Source organism: Echiichthys vipera (genome assembly GCF_963691815.1).
Source record: "Echiichthys vipera genome assembly, chromosome: 13".
NCBI classification, from domain to species: domain Eukaryota; kingdom Metazoa; phylum Chordata; class Actinopteri; order Perciformes; family Trachinidae; genus Echiichthys; species Echiichthys vipera.
Genome location: NC_139838.1, coordinates 23314524 through 23338558, shown reverse-complemented (window position 1 = coordinate 23338558; position 24035 = coordinate 23314524). Strand labels below are relative to the sequence as shown.

Sequence of the window (24035 nt, the reverse complement as noted above, 5' to 3'; positions counted from 1 at the left end):
TTTGGCACTGTAAATAAAATTGAATTGAAATTAAAGCAGAGAAGTAAAAAGTACGATATTTCCCTTTGAGATATTGTGAAGTAGAAGCTTTAAGTAGCAGAAATACTCCAATACAAGTACCTTAAAGTTGCTCTCTACCACATTTATTACAAATTGAAAAAAGATCAAATGCCCCATTAAGATGGCATTAGTTTCTTCCAGATCTCAGAGTGGATATCTCATGTTTTCTTATGATAATAACAAACATAAATAATATAAACGGACACGGAGGCCAGTCCCTTTCATAAAGCTTTATTTCACAGATCCCCTGTAACAGGAAGCCTCGGCAGCCAGGCTCATTATACATTTACATACACTGTCTGTGGCCAGTCCTTACATCGCTCCTGTTAAATAACTCAATAATTCAAGACGAAAACAACAAACACACACACGCACACACTGTTCAACTTAAGATAACAATAACAATATCGTAACGACGGTAATAATAACAACCATTGTCAAATATTATGTATTTCCAGGGTCTTATATTTCTAAAATTTGTTACACAGTCAGTCATCTTTAAGGTGCACCATAAACTCTGCATGTGACATTTCAATAAAACTCGACAGATGCGGCACCAGGACACGCGATGAAGACAGAGAATACTTGTTGTTGCATGTTTCTATGTTTCAGATGAGAAGCTCCTCGTTGTCCTCTTGCTGAAGATACTGTAAAATGTGACGTTTTCAGCGCAGTTCATTGTTTGTTTGGCACACGATTTTTTTTTATTATAAGCCGCTGTGGTGTGGCATGAATCTCGTAGCTCAAGCAGAGACATAAGGCGCGTCTCCATGGAGATGTGTGGGGACTCACAGGACCTCTGCAGGGAGAGAGACACAACAGAGGTGAGATGATGTGAACAGTTTTTCAACCTTTGATATTTTGCTTTTATAACATGACTTCTTCCAAACAAGTGGGAAAATATTATATAAGATTTAGGTGTTCATTTAAAGACACTTTCGTCTGTTTGTGTCAGTAGATTTCTTCTAAAGGTAAACAATATAAGAATAGGTGGATTACAGAACGGGTCTCTACGGCACAGGCCCATGAACTGTAAGGGTCAGAAGGCTGAAAGACACACCAAAGAATCTCAAAGAGATGCTAAATGGCCACAAAGAGACTTAACATGAGTAAAGAGAGATGCTAAATGGCCACAAAGAGACATAAAGTGACTGAAGAGAGATGCTAAATGGCCACAAAGAGACATAAAGTGACTGAAGAGAGATGCTAAATGGCCACAAAGAGACATAAAGTGACTGAAGAGAGATGCTAAATGGCCACAAAGAGACATAAAGTGACTGAAGAGAGATGCTAAATGGCCACAAAGAGACATAAAGTGACTGAAGAGAGATGCTAAATGGCCACAAAGAGACATAAAGTGACTGAAGAGAGATGCTAAATGGCCACAAAGAGACATAAAATGAGTAAAGAGAGATGCTAAATGGCCACAAAGAGACATAAAATGACTTAAGAGAGATGCTAAATGACTGAAATGGACATAAAACCTACACATTACCAGAAATGACACATAATAACAACCAAGGACAGAAAACGACCACAAAGAAGAATAGATGCAAAAACCTCACAGAGACTAAAAATGATCAAAAAGATACAAAACAACCACATAAAAAAGAAAAACAACTATGAAATTGATGCAAAATGATTACAACAAGAGTCAAAATGACCACGTAGAGACTCAAAGGTACCAAAAATAGATGCAAAGTTACTTAAAGACACAAAATTAATAAAAGTAGACTGTTTGAATGTGTGTGTCTTGTTAGATCAGTATAGATCCAGTATGTAAAGTATATACTATACAGTGTTTCTGCTGCGTACATCGACCGTCCGCTCTCTCTCCACTTTGAGAGTAACAGGCATCAACAGTGACAGGATGTCAATCACTCGTCACGACAACCAAATAAACAGTAGAGCGAGAACAAAAGCCTCGATGGCTGGGTTCCCATGGAAACCGTGCTCACGAGGGTCCCGTGAAATATGACAGCTTCAGTAGCTCTAATGGTGCTGTCAGAACATAATGACAGGAGAGTTACCGACTTTAGCTTTAAGATGTCATTGAATCCCTTATATTTGAACATTTATCTTTGTTTTTTTCTTTCTTTCTCATCTTTGTTCTATCGTTATTTTATTATTTCTTTCTGATCCCCTGACGGCGTGGGGAACATGAAAAATGGGGGCTCGTCCAGGATCAAAGGAGTATCTTGGTACCTGATTTATTGTACACGTGAGTATTTTGTGTGTTTAGGGAACGCCAGCCTCTGCTGTGTAATCACATCTGGTGTCTCTTCACCTGCGACATGCTGAGGCTTCATGGCGCCCGTCTTCATCAGGAAGGGCTCTCCGCCCTCGAACGCCAGGATGGGCTCGCTGACCAGACCGCTCTGAGTCTGCGTCGGGTTCCCGCTGTTGTTCAGCTGGATGATCTCCTCGAAGTCAGCCGCCTCTCCGTTGGCTGAGACGCCGTTCTGGTGAGCGGAGGAGGGCTGGACGCCGTTGACGACAGCGGCGGACGCACTTTGCGATGGGCTGAGGACTGCCGCATCAGGACTCTGCAGGTTTGCAGCTGCAGAAAGATAATAATGAGTAAATAATGAATTGGATTTTGATCTCAGACTGTATATAAGACAAAGCAACTGGGACACGTACCCTTACTGTTCTCTGTGTCTTTGCCGTTGACCTGTGGAGACACTTTGACATCCTTCTGTGATGAAAAGAGCAAAGAAACGTCTGTTATGAAACGCAGGAGGAAGATTAGTTTCCTCTGTTTGAAAGGAATCAAACAAACCTTTTCTCCTGCGTCACTTTTCCGAGTCCTCTTCATGATCTCCTCAAGGCGCTGTGCAGATCAGACACAGAGATCAGTCAGTTAGATGAGAGGGAAAAAAGCACTGGGATCAACTCGAGAGTGAACTCTGTGAACTGCAAAGTTGTTGTTCTCGGTCTCTCCTCACCTTCTTCCTCTCCAGTCGCTCCTTCTCTTCTTTCTGGAAGTGTTTCTCCCTCTCCAGGCGCTGACGCTCGGCCTCCTCACGAGCTTTGGCCTCAGACTCCTCCCTCTGAAGAGAAAAGAAATAGAAACATTAATATGAAGCTGATGAAAATACAACTTAAACTTACAACACGTAATTGTCTCCTGCCCAGGGTCTCAAAATCAAAACAGTGACGTAGTTTAAGTCGTTAAGTAGCGCGAGATCATGGGAGATATTGTCTTCACCATTTTCCTCACTGCTGTCAGCTTGTTTATTGTTCAGGTTTTTTTTATCAGGAGCTGAATTATCTTCAAAGGTCTCCTCCTCTCCAAAACAAACGGACATAGTCATTAAAATCTGGAAAAACACTGAATTAAGCAGTTTTACGATAGAAATCAGTGCTTCTCCTATGACGTTTGGCTCATTGGCGGAGGGGCTCAGCTTCTCTGACAACTTAAAGCTCGGAAAGAAACAGATTTAAAAATAAAAGAATCTAAAGCAGAGTCGTCTACCTCGTCTCCCCTCTCTGTCCTGAACCAATGGGAACGCTCTCTCTCTCTGAAATGACCTGTTATTGGCCAAAGTCTCCCGTCAGAAGCTCAATTCTCTAAAGCTTGAAAACAGCCGAGAGGAGGCGCAGAAGTCTAGTTTTCTAGTGCACTTGAGTTACAATATGATAAATGATTAATATGGATTTTTAGCCCAAAATCACCAGAAATTAACTGCTTACCTCAGGTCTAAGATCCACGTCCACTGACTAAAAGCCTTCTTACGTTTAAAATACAGAGTTAAACAACAAGATCTAAAGAGTGCATTAAGAAAATTGTCTTCAAGCTGGATAAAAGGTCAATTTATGAAGCTTCTGGTACACTGTTCAAGACAACGCTGATGCACGAAGGTGATATGAAGCAACTGACAGGCGACCATACGTAACAAGTCATTTCCTTGATTGCAATCCTAAGAGGACAGACTTTCACCTCACAAATACCGTATTCATAACAGAGTAAAAGAAACTCTTTTCAAAATTCTTCACAAAATATTTCCTGGTAACTCCCTCATTTCAAAAGTTATGGATGTGGACGGCTCTTGTGTTTTTTCTGCGGGCATGCTGATGAATCTTTAAACCATCTGTTGTTGTTTTTTAATGTAATGTCACAAAGCAATTTTGGTCGGACTTGTGTTCTAATTTATTCTATTCATTGTTTTTTTAACCATATGTTGTGTTATGTCAGTGTCTGACACTTTCTGTATAAATTGAATATTTAAATAAATCAAAAAAATAACAATTTCCTTGAAGATAATGTTCCTCTCAGATTCCTCTGGTTTGAACATTGTTGGAAACATTTGAGATAAAGTACGAACACAACTCGACAACATATATGACATAGATGTAGTCGGTTTTAGACATTTTAACGCAGAGTATTTTCACAGTGTGGTGAAGGTAAAGATCTTCTCCCAGCACTGGTGTTCACGTTGTGTGTTAATGTACTGTACTGGCTCTTGACCACCAGGGGGCAGCACGCGCTCAGTCTGTCGTGCAGCCTTCAGGCCAGAGCTCACATTATCTCAGTAACTCCACTTCTTGCTTCAGCGGGTATTTAGATTCAGCACCAAACACAACAGATTGAAGTTTGCAGTGAAAACAAACATTATGATGTGTGCATAAATCACATCTGTCAACCGTTGAAACTGTTAAAACAAAAACAACCAAACACAGCTCTTTCACACCTTAAACCAAAGTGCACTGACTTCTAACTGCAGCGATTGGTTTTCAGTTCATGGACACAAATCTTCAGACAGTCCCTCACATTTTCAGTTTCATTACAGAGAGAGAGCAACATGTGAGCTCTGAACAAAATACGAGGCCACTCTAGCCTGGAGTTGTCAGGGTGGAACAATGGTCCGATTGAAGGGAAAAGGGGAGTCGAGCGTAGCCAAGTGCTCCAGGCGTGGTTTACACTGACGCTGCTTATCTGACTGTCAGCCCACTGCAGAGCCAAGTGTACGAGACAGAGGCAGCACAGGCCCGTCACTATCCCCTCCATCACAATGGCTCCCTCAGCCTCTGCTCATCACCATTATGGAGGTCACCAGCTGGCATCTGCCCAGGCAGACAAGGGGCCTCTCTCTAACGAAGCGTCCGTGTCAGCAGCACATACTCTCCTCCTTTAATCTGCCCAGATGCCAGACAGTCAGTCAAGGGGTGTGGGAGTCGGACGTTTGGGCTCATGTACAGTATGAAACCCCCGACAGCTCAGGCATCCTCGTATGCATTAATCTGCCCAGATGGTAAATGGGCTTACTGTGTGGGGATCAAAGGGATGCATGATGGTTAATGGAAAATTAGAGGTTTTCCAGTATTTACAGTTAAGAACGAAGAATGACTACGTTTACAGGCATATTCAACAATATTCCAAAAATGACCATATTCCCAATTCATGTCATGCAACGTCATAATATTTGGATATTCCAAAAAAGGCGTTTTTCCAAATGTAGCATCTACTAATTAAGACATGTGGGGTTCATCGGTATGATTCAGATTAAAGAAGCATTCAGTTTACGGCCTCTTGCCTGTTTACAGTTTACAGTCAGCTGTGCGTTGCTATGGTTGCTGTAGTGTATACAGACCAACAACAGTTTGCAGGACTGAGCTAAAGATGCATGAGCAAAAGGAAAACATTTCTGGTTTGAAGGAGAAACATTTTACCATACCCAACACGGCCTCTTTAAAGAAGGTGGTCGAAGGAAAGAGGGAGGCTGTGTTTGCCGGTGGAAAATCCTGTTTTGCACTGCTGCAGGTAAACAGGGATATGTGTGGAATATTAATTTTCATCCTCCATTTAAACAGTTTATTGGAATATCGTCCTTTTTGGAAAAAGAGCAAAAACTGGGATATTTTGTGCATGTTAACGTGGTCACTGCAGGGTTCCAGGATTCCCAATCATCCTTGAAAACACATGAAAAATGAGAGAAAAAGTCAAAATATCCTGGATAATCTTCGGTGCATCGATCTGCATACTGTCTGACACTTGATCCAGCATTTCAGGCAGTATCAGAGGCATTCGCAACAACTCCAGACAAAATACACCGCCAACGAACACGGATCAAAACTGCCTGATTTTTATGTATTTTGTTCTCAGCGAGGCAGGTGCCAGATGCTTTTGCTGGCTCTCTTCCCCTTCTCCTGGTTGGAACAAGGTAATATTGTTTGACAGCTTTCAATCCCACGTATGTTTCCCGGTGACTGACCTGTCTCTGCAGCCTCTCGTTCTCCTCCTGCGCCTCCTTCTCCTCTTGAGCTCGCTGGGCTTCGTCCCTCAGACGCTGCTGCTCAGCCATGAACTGAGCCTCCTCTTCTCTGCGCTTCCTCTCCTCTGCGTCCCGGACCATCGCCTCCTCCCGGAGGATCCTGAAAAGACGTAACATCCGTGTTATGTTACAGACAATATGTTCATTTTATATATCTGCTGTTTACGGGGTTCTAAAACTGAGAACAACCTCACACGATCATCAGAAGTCATTCTTCACTGACTTGAGGCTAAAAGTGTCGCAGCCTGAGGCCACAAACTGAGAGATAGTGACTGTTGAATAAGGAACTTAACAGAAATTCAAAACCTCCACTGTGAAAAACATTAAAACACATCCATGTTTCCACAAAACAAAGGTAACTTCTATATCTCTAATAATTTTGTGGGGCGTTTACTGGGGAAAGTGTGTGATTTGGTCATAATTACAGAAATGATATAAGTATATTCAAAAGTACAAGTGCAGATAAAACAATTCATTCACAGGCTTTAAGCAGCTGAACATGAAAAAAAGTGACATCTACGTCTACAAGTAGCATGAAAAATAAATGTCAATGACAAATTTTACAATAAATAATGAATTATGATGTTAATGAATTTATTCTATTAATTGTTTTTTATATATTTGGGTTTAAATGAAGCAGATCTGTCAGGGAATTTAATATTTTTCATCACCGCCAAAACAGTTATTATGAAATTAATGACGTCACAAAATCATTATTTATTTATTTTTCTGCCGAAAGTGATAAAAAAATCTCACTACGATGCAATACGATATAAGTTCAGGTTTTTACTGCAGGACTGTTCGATGAGTTACACCGTGTTGTGAGGTGTTATTGTTATTTTGTTCCTTTTATGTCTCGTGTCTTCTGAGTAAAGATGAAATTTAATTCCACATTATCACTGTTAACAGAAATTAAGTGACATTATACAAAGAATAAGCAGGTGTTTTGATTGATATTCTGATTTTTAAAGCAAATTTTAATATTGTATATCCTTTGTCACTTCTTTCTCTTTCTTGTAACATCGACCTGCCTAAAGGACTACAGATGGAAATGAGCCCCCGGCTACAATCTGGCACATTTACGTGCACTGTTGTATGTGTTTATTAATGTGCATTGTCCAGATATAATAAACAAATACATAAATAAAATAAATATTGACACTAAGTCCGACCTGTTCCTCTGCTCCTGCTCCAGACGCTCCTGCTCCTCTCTCTCCCGCTGCTCTCGCGCTTGTCTGCGTTTCTCTGCCAGGACACGAGCCGCCTCCTCGGGGTTGTTGGTGCCGGCTGACGGCCTGCTGGCTGGTGCAGACGGGGTGGTAGTGGTGGTTGCGGTGGTTGCGGCGGGTGCAGCAGAAGGAGCAGGATTACTGGTGGAGGCTACAGCAGCCGGAGCAGCAGCCGGAGCAGCCGGAGCAGCAGCAGCCGACTCTACATGTGGAGCAGCTGGAGAGGCCGCTGATGCCGCGGCTGGGCTGAGGGAAAGAGGTGTAACCGGCTCAGAGGACACCACGATGGCAGGGACATTACTGGAGTCTGTCAGAGAGAAGACAAATAAAGGTTCAGTTTCTTAAAACACAATAGTAAGAACGCAAACATCTGGTTTACCAAGAAATTAGCTAAACATGTGGAGCTCCGGGCAAGACCCAAGAAGGTGAGCCCTGGTTATCTGGGGTTTAGGATGGAAACACCGCTGTGGTCAGAACAGCGCCATAAAAAGAATAAAGCTGTCAAAAATAAAATATATAAATATGGAACTATAAAGAGGAGTAAATAAAACAACAAGTAAGTAAATACATATGCTATAAATAAATAATTTTATATTAAAAAAAATATATATAAATACATATGAAATATATGGGAAAATAAATGAAAATTCTACATAGAAATTATTGTTTTATATTTTGTATTTACTTATTCTTTCATTTATTTCAGAATTTCTTAATCAACCTTTATTTTTATTTGCACATTTTTAATTTACATATATTTGTATTTATTTATTATCTTATTTGTTAATTTTTGTATTTCAACGTTTCTTTATTCATATATATTTTATTGTGTTATTTATTCATTTCCATTTTTATAAATATAATTATTATTCTATTTATTTATTTTTATATTTCCACATATTGTATTTATTTCAAAATGTTTTAATCTCCTAATTTATTATATTCTGTATTCATCTTAATATTTACCCATTTGTAATCTACTTATTTATTATTTTAATTAATTTCTTTTTACATGTCCATATTTCCAAATTGACTTTATTTATTTAATTAATTTATTATTGTATTTGTTTCTTTTTATATTTCCACATTTAGGAGAACTAGCAGAAACAGAGGTTTTAATGTATGCATGATTTTTCGCTGTACTGTGTGAGCTCTGTAAATGTCTCCACGTATAAAACTGTGTGGCATATTTAATAAAAATAAAGCTTTGTTTCCGCAGCGTAACAGTGTGAACGTCACATCCCTCGTCTGGTTTGTAACACGGATGTCGGTCAGAACCTCCAGGTCACCTTGAATCTTGGCTACCGTCTCCATGGTAACCACACTTACTCTTTTTCTCCTCTGAAGTGTCGGGCTGCTGGGGTTCGTGGCTGGTTTCCACGGTGACCGCAGTGACCGTCTGGGGCTGCACCCTGGCGGGCGTCTGGGCTCGTTTGGGTCGGTTCTTGGTGCCAGGAGGAGGGGGAGGCGTCTTCTTGGCCGCTGCCGCCGGCACCAGGGGGGAAAGAGGCCGACTTTTGGGGGCGGCGGGTGACGGAGGTCTGTTTTTGGGCCTCGGGGTGCTGATGGGAAGAGAGGAGATGGATGTGGAAGTGAAATAGGAGTCAAAGAGAGAGTTGGTGGTAACGAGGTTCCCAGTAAACTCCATAAAGCTCTTATCTAGGTCACATTAAAGGGACTCTGTGATTCGTTGGCTGCAGGGGGTGTAACCTGAGAGGAGGGGGAGGCAGGCAGCCATCTTTCCCCCACCCGAGGAAAACCCCTCTCTGTCTGGCACAAACGGACCTGCTGTTGGCAGACGGGCCCTCGGTACTGAACGGTGTCCAGCAGAGTCCCAGTTAGTAGTTAGATTACAGCACCTGTCAGACATTAACCTGCTCAGAGGACAAAGCACACACACTCTTTCTGTGAGCGCGTTCACATGCACATCGAGGGGAACTTCAATAACCCGATGCGTTCACATGCACATCAGTGACCTGAAAATGACCTTACCCCAGTTAAGGTCATTTTCGGGTTACTGATGTGCATGCGAACGCATCAGGTTATTGAAGTTCCCCTGGTATACATGAGAGCGGGTTAAATGGGAAAATGACGGGAGTAACTCGCCCTCCGGTCCAGTAGGTGGCGCTCCACTAACATACAGCTGGTCTGAGTACGGCTTTATTTTCTGGTTTGTCAAAATCACAAACGGTCGACCATTGGAAAGAGTTACGACAGAAACGGGTCTTCTTGGTTGTAATGTTACTTGCCGTTGCAAAGTTCTCCCTCGGTTTAAAGGTAACGCTCTGTTATTGTTGTTTTTTCACGTTGTTTTCAGCGCTGTTGCTTTCTGGTTTATTCTATTCTGAGTCAAAAGTCACTGCCGAAGAGTGGGGAGCATGCGCAGACGAGAAACCCAACAGTGATCCGGGAACGCTGTTCACATGCATGTGAATTATCGGGGAACTGAAGGAGTTCTCGAGGTCTGTAGGTCTATGGTGTTTACATGGTGTTCAACTTTTCCCTCTCTCTCTCATGGGACGGGTTGCTCTACACACCTGGTCTCCGGCCTGGATCTCTGGGTCGTGGCGGCGGGTGACGTCGTCTGTCTCTTCTTCTGCACTTTGTCTTTTGAGAGAGCGTTCTTCTCTTTTTCATTCTCCCTCTCCTTGTCTTTCTTCTCCTTCTTCTTTTTGTCCACCTACAGAAAAGGCAGATAACCAGTTAGGACCTCAGGATGATGCAAATAACATTATTATTGACGCTCCGTCTGGATCACACTGTAAGACATCATGTAAAACTGTCGTATAAAGAATTAAAGGTAATAAAAATCTAAAGTTTGGTCTCCAACTAGATGACAAAAAAGTGGAATTTGGTAACAATAATCTCATTATTTTGGAAAAATACTTTATACAAATGTCAATTCTTAAAAACAATTCCTATTTTTGATGTATTTATTAATGATATACAAATAATATGTAAAATATAAAATTTGAAAAAGCTCTACATCTGTATAAATATCCATGCACCTTATTTCCTGAATTATTTTCTTTCTTTCTTGATTTTTATTTAATTTATTTGTTATTTATGTCTAGTTTTTCCTTCCCTTTACCTGTTATTGATACTTGCTTGATTGTCTTGATTATAAATAACATGTATTATGATAAATATGATGCGTGCCTTTTTGAAAAATCAAAAAAAGAACAATAAAGCAGTTTAATCCTGCTCATTATGTACAAAAATATACATATTTACAGCAGGTTTCTGGATACGAGAGTCATTATGTGTGCCTACCGGCGTGGAGTTTCGCCGGCGTTGGCGTTGGGTGATGTCCGGCGTGCTGGCGGAGGAGACCCTCCAGCGCTCGGCGGCGTTCCGGTGAGGGTGGTGATGGGAGCTGGCGTTCAGCGGGCTGGCGGAGGCTGAACGGGAGCAGTGGTGAGAGTCTGAGTGAGACATGAACGTGCAGAGAGAGCGACAGCAGGGCCGGTTTTTAGGGGTGCACACACAAACACACACACACACACACACACACACACACACACACACACACACACACACACACACACACACACACACACACACACACACACACACACACACACACACACACACACACACACACACACACACACACACACACACACACACACACACAGCATGCCGAGTGATAATTAAAAGCCTCTCAGCGACGACACGACATGCTGAGAGACAATAACTCAATCAGACGGATAATTCAATGACAGCGGAGGAGAAGGAGGCTTATTTTACTGTTTTTTAATAGAATCTTGATGATTTTTGTGTGTGAATATTAATCATCTTTTTATTTTTATCCATTAGAGCCGGTTGTATCTTTATTCTTTAAAGCAGCAAAGACGTCGTTTCCCCTTCAGGAATCTACGCGACAACTTTTCTGATCATCGAATCATCTTCTAATAAGAAAGAAATGCTAAATATTTTCTCCATCCAGCTTCTCAAATGTGAGATTCTGCTGCTTTTCTCTGTTTTATTTATTTTTTTCTGGCCATTTTACTTAATTACATTGCAATTCTAAGTGGAAACTCAGCTTTTAATGTTACTTTGACAAACAAAAAATGGAAATTTGAACATCTAGAAGATATTATAGAGATAACTGGAGGTCAAATGATGTGATCTAAAACTTGGAGCTTGTGGGAAGATTATTTAACTACCTGTTGTTTTCAAGGTCAAGAAAGAAATGAGCAATATCACCACAGGGTTATAAATAAAAAACAAAGATAAAAACATAGAGCTGAGGAGGAAGAGAGCAAAAGAAAGGGGGAAAAGATAAAGAGTGAAAAATGTTATTTAGTGCTCAAGGTTTGGGTCCAACAAACACTCACGAGAGTCGCTGCTGTTGAGGAGGGTGGCGGCGCTGCGACTGCGGGCCAAGAAGGACAGCGTCGGCGTCATGAGCCGCTCCACGATCCGGCTCTCCCACGGGCTCAGGCGCAGGCTGCGGGCTGACACAAGAGGGCGCCGTCAGAGTCGGGGGTTACTGTCACAGCTGCACACACAGGTACTCACCACAAACGCACCCCGGTGTCTCCTACATTCAGGTGAAACCCCCCGCAGGAAGTGCTCGCTCCACACCGATGACACCGCAGCACATCCCCCCTCTTTTCACACACGCTGAATGATGCAGAGTGGAGTTTCACGCTGCGTTCACGTGTACGCTTACTGAACACTGTCAGGGCTGGGTACCGCCACCGATTTCCCCAAATCGATTTACGATTCACAAGGTCTCGATTCGGTTCGATTTTCCGATTCAATTCGGTCATTAAACCAATTTCTCTTGGATATCAAAGACATTCTCAGATAACTAATGGTGCAAATTGCACAAGGAACCCTCTAAAATGGTGCATTATTTAAACAGCGTAGCGTATTTAACCCGCCTCTTGACAAGAGGTGCTTGACATGGTTGGTACAAATGCCTAAAGTCTTCTAGTTTCATATAGTACATTAAAAAAAAAAAAATTTGGTATCGGATCATTGAAATGAAAACCGTTTTGAATGGGAAAATGGTTTAAACCCAGCCCTACGTACAGTACAGGATGAAAGACTGACCTTTAGCCACACAGTACCAGACATTAGAAAACAACACACACACACACACACACAGAGGAGCAAACCCAAGTTAATTTCCATTACTTACACCTCAAAAATCACCTGTTTACTCGACCAAAGTCAAACCAAATGCAAAGTGTAAAGTCTCTCTGGTGAGTTCAGCATTAGCATGACACACTCTGACTTTGACACCGTTCTGGTTTCACACAGTGTGAACCTGGAGCCGTTATTGAGTGTCATGTGATGTAAAGTCAGCACGTACTGTATGACGTCCAACAACGGCAGAACACAATCAAATGCATTGTAATGACGGGTGGAAAACACACACCAATGCATCATTCTCTCATGAGTAAAGCAAACTTGATGTCTGAGAAGTTGCTTTTTTTTTAAACGTCAGGCGCCATCTTTGATTCTGTCAGAATCAAATCAGTCTGAAGAAGATATTTGTTAGAAACTATAAATGGCAGATAAATTATTGTGTTTTTTTTAATAAATGCTAGAAAACCCAGAAAGGGAACAGACGGAGAAAGAGACCATCGAGAGCTCAGATTTAGAGAATGGCTCGTCTTTCTGAACTAAAGAAACATTTAAAGCATTTTCCGTCAAATAATTTAAAGGTAAGACGTGCAGACAGTGCAGGGAACCTCTGCCTACTTCTTCCCATCACTGTCCGAGGATGTGATTGAGCCAAATGAGGTATCTCAGAGTAAAACATGAAGGTTTTGAGTTATTTAACAGTACTATCCTGCTCCTTTGAGGAGTACAAAGAAACAGAAACTTGCAGACAGACACAGAATGCACCATCTCGACATGAGCTCCAGGTTCCCAGTCTCTCAAGACGAAAAACGGACAAAATGCTGTGCAAAGACGTACTTTTAGTGACAACTCGACCATGTGCACTGCTTCCTCTCTCTCTGTTACACACACACATGGTGACAGTGCAATCACAGCAGCGCTGCCAGGACACGGGGTGCGAGTTTTGTTGTTGACACAAAAACCCCCCCCCCAAAAAACGGTCCTTGCATCATAGACGGGCCTTTCTTATGTAACGATCACCTCTGCTGTACGTGCGGACGGATCATTTTCATGTTTTATGATAACCCGACTACCTCCCGTTGCTAGGCAACAGCGGTTTCTCTTCCTCCTCCTCCTCCTCCTCTTCTTCTTTCTCCAATGCGGCAAGAGGAGGCTGCGCTGAGCTGAGCTGCTGCCTGGTGATCGGCTCTTCACCCGGAGGTAGATTGAAGCCTGGATCTATAAGCGTCCCCCACCCTCTGACGCACTATTACTGCTACGCCGAGCATCTCCTAAAGGCCGGAAACACGGGCTCTGATATCGACTCTAATAGGATTCAGCTCTGAAATCGCCCCTTCATGCTCCTGCAGCATCTGCTCGTCATTATTAGTGATTATCAAGCACAAAATCTGAGTCTGAATTGCGGCGACGAGGGAGCCGAGGAGCCGAGCTGGTGATTGCACTGCGGGTGATACGATCGGTAATGACACAAAGTTATGAGGCGAGACGAATCTGAGATGAAGACAGCGCTGCTTATGTGCACGTGGAAACTCAGGAAGTCAGATGAAATGAGTTTGATATAACAAGTCAATTTAAATACTCGTCGTATAACCGCAGCGTGTCACTGCCGCCCCGACGGATAAACATCGGCCCAGTTTCTTGCTTTAACGAGTTCCTTTTGTGTTATAGAGAGATCTGTTTCATGTTGTCTTGACACGTTTTCCTAATTTTTAAAACATACCAACCACCTTACAAAACACTTTCTTCTTATTTAAGGAAACCTTCCTGTTAAAACAACATTTAGAAGTATTTAGTCGTGCTTTTGGCTTGGTGTCGGTCAGTCAATCACTTTGATTCAGACTGAAATAGCTCAACGTCTAATGGATGAATTGTCACATGGTTTTCTACAAACATTCATGTTCCCCAGAGGATGAACCAGTGACACATTGGTGATCCTCTGACTTTAGCTACAGCACTACCACGAGGTTAACGTTCACGGTTTTAAGCGAAAGATACCGACCATTATTGGATGATTTGTTTTGGTTTATAACTTAAAGAAGATGTAACTTTTGAAATAAGAACTAACATAATTTTCTTCTTACAAGTAAAACATTATCCTGTCATCGTGACCACAGCGATCAGGCCGTGGTTACACTTGTCTCGGCAACGGGACTTAATGCAAGAGACAGTCTTGTTCTTTTCTTTATATTTCGTTCATTCTGTAACTGTGTAACTGAACTAGATATGCTTTATTGCGGAGAGCGCAGCAGAGACGAGTGATTAACGTAGCTACCACAGTTCGGTGGGAATCATAGAGTAACTCACAATACGTTAACCGCAATTACGATGCTATTACGACACAGCGACTCTGTTTTCATGTTATTACGAAAAACTGAGCAAATATGTTTTTGTATTTTGTGGGGTTTTTTTTGCTGTAAATAACTAAGCATAGACCATAGAAACTTCCTCCCACGGTACAAAAGTGAAGCCAAAATATCCCGGATATGGGCGCCGCCATGTTGTTACTTTGCAACCAGTCTGTGGAGTCGATCACGGCTGTCAATCATGACGTTTCACCCTGTTTTTAATGCATCAAATAACTCATTAAAGCCAAACGTACACGAAAACCCAACACTACCTGCATCAGCAGAAACTGGCTTTAGGAAAAACGTATTTGGAGGGGGCGGGGCTTATGACGTATACTGCAGCCAGCCACCAGGGGGCAGCGAGATGCTTTGGCTTCACTTTTGGAGAGCCGTCCATCTTTATATACAGTCTATGTAACAAGCAAAAGAGCTCTATGAAAACAGGCTATATATCTAGATAAATATAAATATAATACATTTAGTTGTTCTGCTTTCATTTGCCACAGTCACACTATAATATCCACCACCATCAAACCAAACGACCAACAGTAAAGTGGAGGGGGGACAACCAATCAAGAAGGCGTTGAGACAAGATGTGAACTTATAAACCCATGAATCCAAACAAATATCACAGAATATGGCTCAAGTGATGCTCAAGTGATGCTCGGTGATGTCGAGGTGAAAGGGAAGCTGATCAAAAATGCAAATCAAATGACAACCAACCAACTTAAATAAAAAAAGAAACCCACGATGCAAACGAGACCGTGATAAGGAGGAGGTGGTAAATGACCAAGTCACCAAGCACAGGCAGGCAGGCAGGCCACCAGAGACGACAGTTATAATCATAAAAGAAGAAAAACCAAAAACCAGATTAGGGTGAGGGGAAGGTGGAGGGGGGATGAATAGGAAGGGAGAGGGAGGGGAGAGGAAGCCTGGTGGACATTGACGTCGGGTCGTCCTTACTTCTGTTGGGGGAGTTCCAGAGCGTGGCAGAGGACTTGGACAGCCTGTTGTTAATGACAGGGTCCACCTGTCTCGGCAAGTTGACCGTGGAGGCCGAGCATCTGCCTGCACCGGAGAGAACGCAACAGACAACAACTGTTCACAAGGCGGCCGTGGGGTGCAGGCGGCCCCGGCTCGAGGACTGATACAGAGACTCCCCACCTCGGGTCTGGATCAGGGACTCACCACCATTAACATTTGGGGGAATTCAGACTTGCCGGGGAAAATGGGGAGGAAATTTGAGGAAAGGGTGGAAAGGGTGTGGTGTAGTTAGAAATTTACTCCTTTTTTTCTCTGCTGCAAGTAATTATCACACACACACACACACACACACACACACACACACACACAAACACTGTCTCTCTCACACACATTCGGGATCTTTCACACTTTGAAGGAGAGACACTTGTCTTGACCTCAGTGTCACGGGTCCAAAAAGAGGCAGCCCGTCACATGTTTGGCGGTCTGAAAAGGGGAATAAGCTCGCAGCTCTCTGAAAAAACACAGTTGACACTTCTCATCTAATGAAACATGTCCAAGACGGCTACTTCATCTCTCTGCCTCTGTGATCACTTTGGTTCTCAAACCCCAGATTCCTGCCTTTAAAAAACACAGACGTTCACTGAGGAATTACAAAAGTTTACATTTCTGAGTCGGTCATGACTCTGGTACCCCGCCTTCACGAGTTATTTCCTTGAATTGCATCAGTTGGACACAGTGAGTCACAGTCTGTGCAGCGTTTACATTATATTATTCCTGTCATTGTGCTTGAGTGTCCGTGTGGTTGTGGTTCATTTGAAACTCACTTTCTCGGCGGGAGGTCTGGTTGAGTCCGCCGGCCCAGGACCACCTCTGCTGGCGGATCTCGGCCCACGTCTTCTTCGTCGACCTCTTGATAGCTGCCTCATATCTCTCCTGGAGGGACAACGCACCCAAAAAACTGAGTCACACACTCACAACAGGAAAAGGAAGCATTTGACCTTGTTTTTTGCTTTCTGGTGGAGAAGACAGGAGTGTTAATGTGAACAGGAGAGTACCTATGTTCCCCAGGTCCGATGTTCCCCGCTTTGTATGTGACAACAGCGGACCTTTTTTTAAAAAGGGTCCGATGTTTCCCGCTTGTCACAGAAAGGATCCTGTGTTCTCTGGTCTGTTATTTTTTTCCACAATCAGAGCCAAATTTGACGGCAAATAGGCCTATGTAGACCCTAACCCTACCCCCTAACCCTGACCGTAACCCCTAACACAAACAAAATGATGCTTATGCGACTGGGGAACATAGGGATGACCCCATGTGAAGCTACATTCAGTAGCGTAGCTTAGCATAAATACTGGAAACAGGGGGGAAACAGCGAGCATGGCTCTGTCCAAAGGTAATCCATCTACTAGCGTGTTGTACCTTATTTTTTTAACCCGTACAAAAAGTGTAATTCTGATATCACCTCTAACGGGAGGTGATTAGCTTTGTTTAGCATTAACCACAAATTGTCATTTTTACTTTTCTGTTTGATTATGGGTCAAATAAACGCAATACAAGGCGTTAAATAACGAGCTTTATTGGCGTTGATAGGTGTGTTTTTTAACTGTTTCCGACTTTCCTGTCTTTATGCTAAGCTAAGCTAATTGCCTGCTGGCTGTGAGTGTAATGATCTTTTCATTAATCTCTTGACAAAAATAAACTAAACTGAACAATCTGCAGTAGGAAAGAAAACATCTGTTTGGGAGAAAAGGCTCAGGACTCACAGGCACAACGTGTAACGTGATGAGGACTCACAAGAGGACAGTATTTTATTTTAAGAGGACGTAAAGACGTTTGGAAAACCACTGCAGAGTGATCAATAATAACTCAAATTACAGCCGATATAAAAATCTGCACTGATGACCACTGGAAAACTGAACGCAGCAAACATTTGGCATCACAACAACTGATCGTCCACATTTTTCGAGTGGTGAAAAGTATTAAGCTTAATAAGAGTATTCAGCTTACACGAACACTGGCATAGTGATGACTTTTCCACCCTGACTTCAATTAAAGTGTTCGATAACTTCGATTACAACCATATTTGCTCAATGTTAATAATTCTAAAACGGCGTCAGAGGGTTAAACTGGATCCATATTTGGTTGGTTTTGATCTCCTTCTTCACCTTGTTCTTTTCTAGTTTCTGTCTCTGTTTCTCCTCCAGCAGAGCTCTGCGTTTCTCCGCCTTCAGCCTCTGCTCCTCCAGCCTCCTCCTGCGGTCCTCCAGCTGGCTGTCCCGCAGACGTCGGGCCTTCTCCTCCTTCTCCAGCCACTGGGCCTTCTTTACCGCTGCAGGGCGACCGCGGTGCAATTTAGTAAGAGGAGAGTAAGAGAGAGGGAGGGAAAGAGTAATAAAAATGACACAAGAAAGTTAGAAAACCAGACGTTGCTGAGGATCACATTTCTCTGAGTAATTGTCTGAAAAGTGTTTTGTAAGCAAAACCTTTTTCCCTATTTCCTATATTGATGATAAATAACCTTTCTTAAATAATGTTCGGAAAGAGCTGCAGGGTAAAAAAAAAAGAGAGGGTCTACAGTCATGCTCACAACATGCTCACATCCGTACCTTTAAAACATAAACGTCATTAAAAGGGAAAATAAGAATCTGCATTAAAGCAATAATCTATGTGAAATCTAGTAACTCAACAGTGTCCTCTTTCTAAATCACTTCCTAAAACTCATTTTTAAAGATTTGCCTTCTTTGCAAGCACCTTAAATTAATTAAATAATAAGCTTGTATTCATTTCCTTTGTCCTCTGATGCTGCTCCATCTCCCAATTTTTCTATACAATGTTGCGTAAATATGGTTTTGGTGAACCTTATTGGATTTTTACGGAAGCCCTTAAGGGTCATACATTACATTCCTTTTATTTCCTCTGTTTTCCCGTGATAAAGAAATAGTTTTTGATACGTTTTCCCGTGATAACAAGATAGTTATCAAGGGAAAACACAACGACAGTGAAGTTTAAGTTCATAACAGTAAATAACCAACTGAAATTGTCTGCCAATGTTTTCCATATGAAGATATGAGAAGTCTTTACGAGGCAGGTGTGATGGAAATCTCAGGCCTGTCACGTTTCATTCATTATCTATTAAATTATCTCGTTATCTCTGGAAAATGGAGGAAATAAAATATATGCATAAATGACCCTTTAGGGCTTCCGTAGGTTTACTGTTATTATTATTATTATTATTATTATTATTATTATTATTATTAGCTTTGATTATACTGTAATTGAGGAGCTCTTTTCCAAAACGCTATAAATCCATTTTAATAGTTTTCAGGAAAATTACATTTTTTACCCAGACCCACACATTTGGTTAATATTCATGTATCTTGTCAAAATGGTTTTTATGGCTCAGTCTGAACGTGTTGAACGGACGGACAAAACAAATAACTCTCCCGCTTCAGAGCGCCGCCATGTTGGATCGCTTAGAACGCTCACTGAATTCTGATTGGTCGAGAGTTTTCATCAGTATATAGTCATTTTTTCACTTTTTTGTGGTGTTTTCATCTGTTTGTAATCGTTTTTGTGGTGTTTTTCATTTGTTTTTAGTCGTTTTTTTCACTTTCACTCAGTCTGAACGTGTTGAACGGACGGACAAAACAAAAAACTCTCCCGCTTCAGAGCGCCGCCATGTTGGATCGCATAGAACGCTCACTGAATTCTGATTGGTCGAGAGGACGTATCGCGTTTAGGCTAAAAATAGGTTTGGCGCTGGTCGCGGTTTGGAAAGGAACTGCATCTTGCAACGTGGTCTCATGGGAGGGCGTATAAATAGCACGCCACTTTTCATGACTTGCATGACTTTTCGCTAAATGTCTACGCATATTAAGCTTTTCGCGTGTCATTTAACGCCCGTTGTTCCCCAGGGTTAGGGTTAGGGTTAGGGTCTGGGTTAGGGTTAGGGTTAGGGTTAGGGTAAGGGTTAGGGCATTTCACGCCCGTTATTTCCGCCATCCTTCACATGAAATATTGATTTAAAAACAACCCTCTGACAGAAAGCTCCACCACTTCGTATTTCTCCGGAGAGTAGCGGAGAAATACGAACACGTGGGTTTTCCCTCAATGACATTTGTGCGTGAAATGACAACGCCATCTCTGCACTATACAAGTCAATTGAGACTACATGGCGTGAAATGACACGCAAAAAACAGGACATGCGTTGTAATTATACGCAAGATGGCTTAAGAGAAATAGCGTGTCATTCACACGCCTTTTAGTGAGACCAGGCTGCATCTTGAGACCATTTTAAACAAGGCAATATAGTGATTTGGCAGAAACACTGATGAAGCAGTGAAAAGGTTCTGTTTACAGCAAAGTGACTCAAACTCTTTTTTTTTTAAATTGGCTTTTATCTCGTTTTGGAAAAGAGCTCTTCAAATATAAATATATTTGTGTATTTTTGATTTATGTTTTGTAAACTGCTGTTTTTAACGGTGCTCTATAAATAAAGTCATTATTATTATTATTTAAAGACAGTTCTTAGGTTACTCCAAAGTCAAGTCTTTGAATTCAACAGTGTTTAATCACTTCAACTCTTGCTTCTCAAACTGGAGCAGATGGAAGACACTGTGTTCATTACACTTTAATCCTGAAAACAGTAAATAAGCAGAAGTTTCCCTGCTGTGTTTTACAGCTCCCTGCAGCAGGCGCCTGCTTCTCTTTGCACACTCGCTGCTGTGGCTCATTTCTTTAAGGGAACAATTAAACAATGATTAATCCTCGTAAATGACGCCTTCTGTACATTGGAGCAGCAGCTGCGTCGCTCTCGCTCTTATCGCTTCGATTTACATCTTTGCATACAAGCGTTTTTTTTACACCACAGATTCAAACGGTGGACGATGATGAGGGCGGGTTACAGGCTGGATCCAAGCTCAGTGATGGCATGACATGGTTCAGTGTTAGCTCATGTTGCTGTGAGTTAAGACGGAATTAGAAATATTTTTTTAGTGGATTTAGCTCAGCGAGGATGAGGCGCTGTTGTGAGGCGGAGACGTGTTTTGTGTTTAGTTCGGTATTCAGCAGCTCATCTTCTCTAATGAGTCACACGAAGTCTGAGCCTCGGCGAACAATGAGAAAGCTTTCTTCACTCCTCCATGAATCCGTTTCCTGAAAGAAATCCAATTACGTGTGCGTCCTGTGCAGCAGGATTGAGAAACATGCCGGTTAAATGCTTGCGAGCGTTCTTTTCACATTCTCGTTTTTGCAGAGTTTGTACAAAATGTTCAGAGCGCGGTCGCTTTTGCATAAGAAATCAATTCTTTACAATGTATTTAGATATATTTGCTGTTTAAAGCAAAACACTACAGGTAAAACATTTAACTATCACTGTGAAACTTCCCCATTTTATGGCTTTCATTAGGATCCTTATCGTTTGAATATAAAAATGAGACATTATCTTATTTATTGTGAACATTGGATGAAGACAGTTGTTGATTTTTGCAGAGGGGGTTGTGGATATCTCTCTTTTTATCACTCCATCAACCAGAAAAAACTCAATCTTCACCATGTTTTTAGGGATATAACGTTCTGTAAATCACGCACTGAGATATGTGAACAAACCCCTCTGTAAAAACCTTCAGGATGTAGATAAGAATCAAACTGGAAAGCAGGGTTTTAACAACAATTCTTAGCATTGATTAATCCGCAGCTTAATTTCTCGATTCATTGATTAATTAAAAATGTCCGTCCCAGTTTCTCAAACTCCTTTAAGTGTTTTGTCCGTCAATTGTCAATGATTTAAAACATAGAAAAGCAGAATATCTTCAGATCTGAGAGGCTGAAAACAGAATATTTTGCCTTTTATTCTGATTAATCGTTTAACAAAACAGTTGCTAATTATTTTTCCGTTGATCGTTAATCGGTGCAGCTCTACTGGGAAGTCTGGCGTCTCTAAGTTCTTCTGAAGTGGGGATATCTGGCTCAGAGTGAGAAAAAACTCATTTTAAACATATGTATTGTAAATGACCATATGAACCACTATTTGCAGACAATATCTTAGCATCTTGAATCATGCATACATACATATATATTCTCTATCCTGAGGAGGAGTCTACAGAGGGACAACGTGCAGTAAAATAAACACATGAATGTGTATTTCAGATGTTTTCTTTCCTCTAGTCTTAAAATTGACAAGTGCATGAAAACAATGTTTTTGCCTGCCGTGTCTTCAGGGATAAATGTAAGCATCGTGTTCTGTGACCTACATGACAATATGTGCATGCTGCTCGCAAAACAAATTGCACGCTCCACATGATAAAAGCCTCCACCTTGTACCATGTAATTACAGACAGAAGTAGACTGCAGGAAACTAAAACCGCAGATACTATCGATGAAAAGGCAGCAGAACGATGTTTTCACTGTGCTGCAGCATGACCACATTATTGATGCTAATGAAAGTAGTAATTAAATCTAATCTGTCTGAGAGGCCTGGTCTCAGTTTATGGTAATGACCGCTCGTTTTTCACGCCCTGGGCTCAGTGGGACGCCCCTGCGGTGAAAACGCCCACAAAGCTCTGCTCTGATTGGCTGTCTTCGTCCACAGGGAGAAGCCCTGTGTTTGCTAAGTAGATATAGTCTTTCATGTCTTTGGGTTAGCGCAATATTTTCATAAGGGAGGACAATTTAATTCTGCAGCCAAAAAGTGAAATCATGATTGTAGGTGAGGGACATGCAGAAGAACATAAAGCGGAAACATGAACGTCAGGGTTTCGGGTTCAAATGACGACAGAAAGGCCAAATAAAAAACATAATCGATTCATGGACGGACGAAGAAAAAGCACAACTGTGATACCAGACACAAGTGTGGTTATTCCTGAATGGCATGACGACTGCGGATGCTGAGGTTTTAGTGAAGCCCCTTACCTTGCACCTGAGTTTGCTGTTCTGAACGCCGTGCAAGGAGAAACAATAAGAGACGACAACAACCGTCAGTCACGTCAGAGTGGAGTGACAGAGGAAAGAGGACGGTTAATACATTAAGAGAAGAAGATCTGCATGCATCAAGTTGGTTACAACAAATTCCAGCTTCATGCATCACCAGTTTTTTCCTCCAGATTTGTTCAAAGAAAAAAAAAAATCAAAAAATTTGACCGTTTCATCATTTTTCTTACCGATATATCTGGCTCTCTCCTCCCTCCGCTCTTTGGCAAGTTTCTGTCGTTGCTCTGAGCTCATGGAATCTGCAGGGGAAAAGAAAATAATCAGTTTAATCTTTCATCTTAAACCGGGAATAACTGATTTTCTTTCTTTTTGGCCACTTCAGGGCAAAGCAAATAGTTGCTTATTTTTCCATCCAGCAGTGAAGGAGCAGCCTTATCACTTGTGATGTGGAGTCGAGTCTAAGGACACCTGATGAACGTATGAGTCCAATATTCACTCTCCTTTTGGCTCTGTTTTTGGTCTCCACCACCTCCTGACGCAAAGATGTGTCTGTTTAGCTGCTAACGTCTCCTCTGCGTTCACCAGCTGGTCCCTAACTGTGTTTGTCTGATGCTGGTGCGGAGGAGGAAGCTCAAAGTCACCCAAAAAGTTGAGGAGAACCGCTTCAGACTAGCCTTGTGAGACCATCCTGATCTTTGAGCTCCATTGTATTTTACTTGCAGATGATTCTGGTAACTTGCAGCGGAGAAAATCTGGAGTTTGCCCAAGCGACCGAACCAATCAGTGTTGGTTTTGAGGTGGATTTAAGTAACGAAACGAGAAGAGGCTGTTCAGTGTAAACAACATTGCGGCTTCCATAGATGAGATGAGCGCAGCTATGGAGCAAGTTGCTCTCTAACGCTTTTTTCTATTGGATCTTTCTGTGGTAAAATGGACCGGGCACCTGAAATTGTGTCTTTTACCCGTAAATTTGCGTTACACAAACGGCAAATATCCTTTACCGACGTGATGTTTACCCTCTGAGCTTTGCCTCGATGCTCTGTTCGTACTTCATTGTTCATTGATTTGATTTGATTGGTTGATTTGGTCCGTGTGTTGGTGATAGATGGATGGTTTA

At 41.9% G+C, this 24035-nt stretch overlaps 1 protein-coding gene across 6 annotated transcripts in view; it reads right to left on the bottom strand.

The window, feature by feature from the left end:
- Window positions 1-307: 307 nt before the first annotated feature.
- The window catches only part of LOC310956028 (uncharacterized protein), a 46767-nt gene continuing 23039 nt past the window's right edge, over window positions 308-24035 (bottom strand). Inside the window, exons 3-18 of one of the 6 annotated variants that reach the window (XM_083926125.1) lie at window positions 23149-23217; window positions 22901-22921; window positions 18157-18320; window positions 16818-16926; window positions 15973-16077; window positions 11905-12024; window positions 10838-10989; window positions 10102-10244; window positions 8894-9126; window positions 7508-7871; window positions 6276-6435; window positions 3009-3113; window positions 2843-2893; window positions 2704-2758; window positions 2348-2620; window positions 308-859 (exon numbers count right to left, since the gene is read on the bottom strand). In XM_083926125.1, the coding sequence (XP_083782251.1) occupies window positions 849-859; window positions 2348-2620; window positions 2704-2758; window positions 2843-2893; window positions 3009-3113; window positions 6276-6435; window positions 7508-7871; window positions 8894-9126; window positions 10102-10244; window positions 10838-10989; window positions 11905-12024; window positions 15973-16077; window positions 16818-16926; window positions 18157-18320; window positions 22901-22921; window positions 23149-23217 (2135 nt within the window). In that variant the 3' untranslated portion in view covers window positions 308-848. The remainder of the gene's footprint in view (window positions 860-2347; window positions 2621-2703; window positions 2759-2842; window positions 2894-3008; window positions 3114-6275; window positions 6436-7507; window positions 7872-8893; window positions 9127-10101; window positions 10245-10837; window positions 10990-11904; window positions 12025-15972; window positions 16078-16817; window positions 16927-18156; window positions 18321-22900; window positions 22922-23148; window positions 23218-24035) is intronic. The other 5 variants (XM_083926127.1, XM_083926128.1, XM_083926130.1 and 2 more) reach the window with 5 other exon arrangements.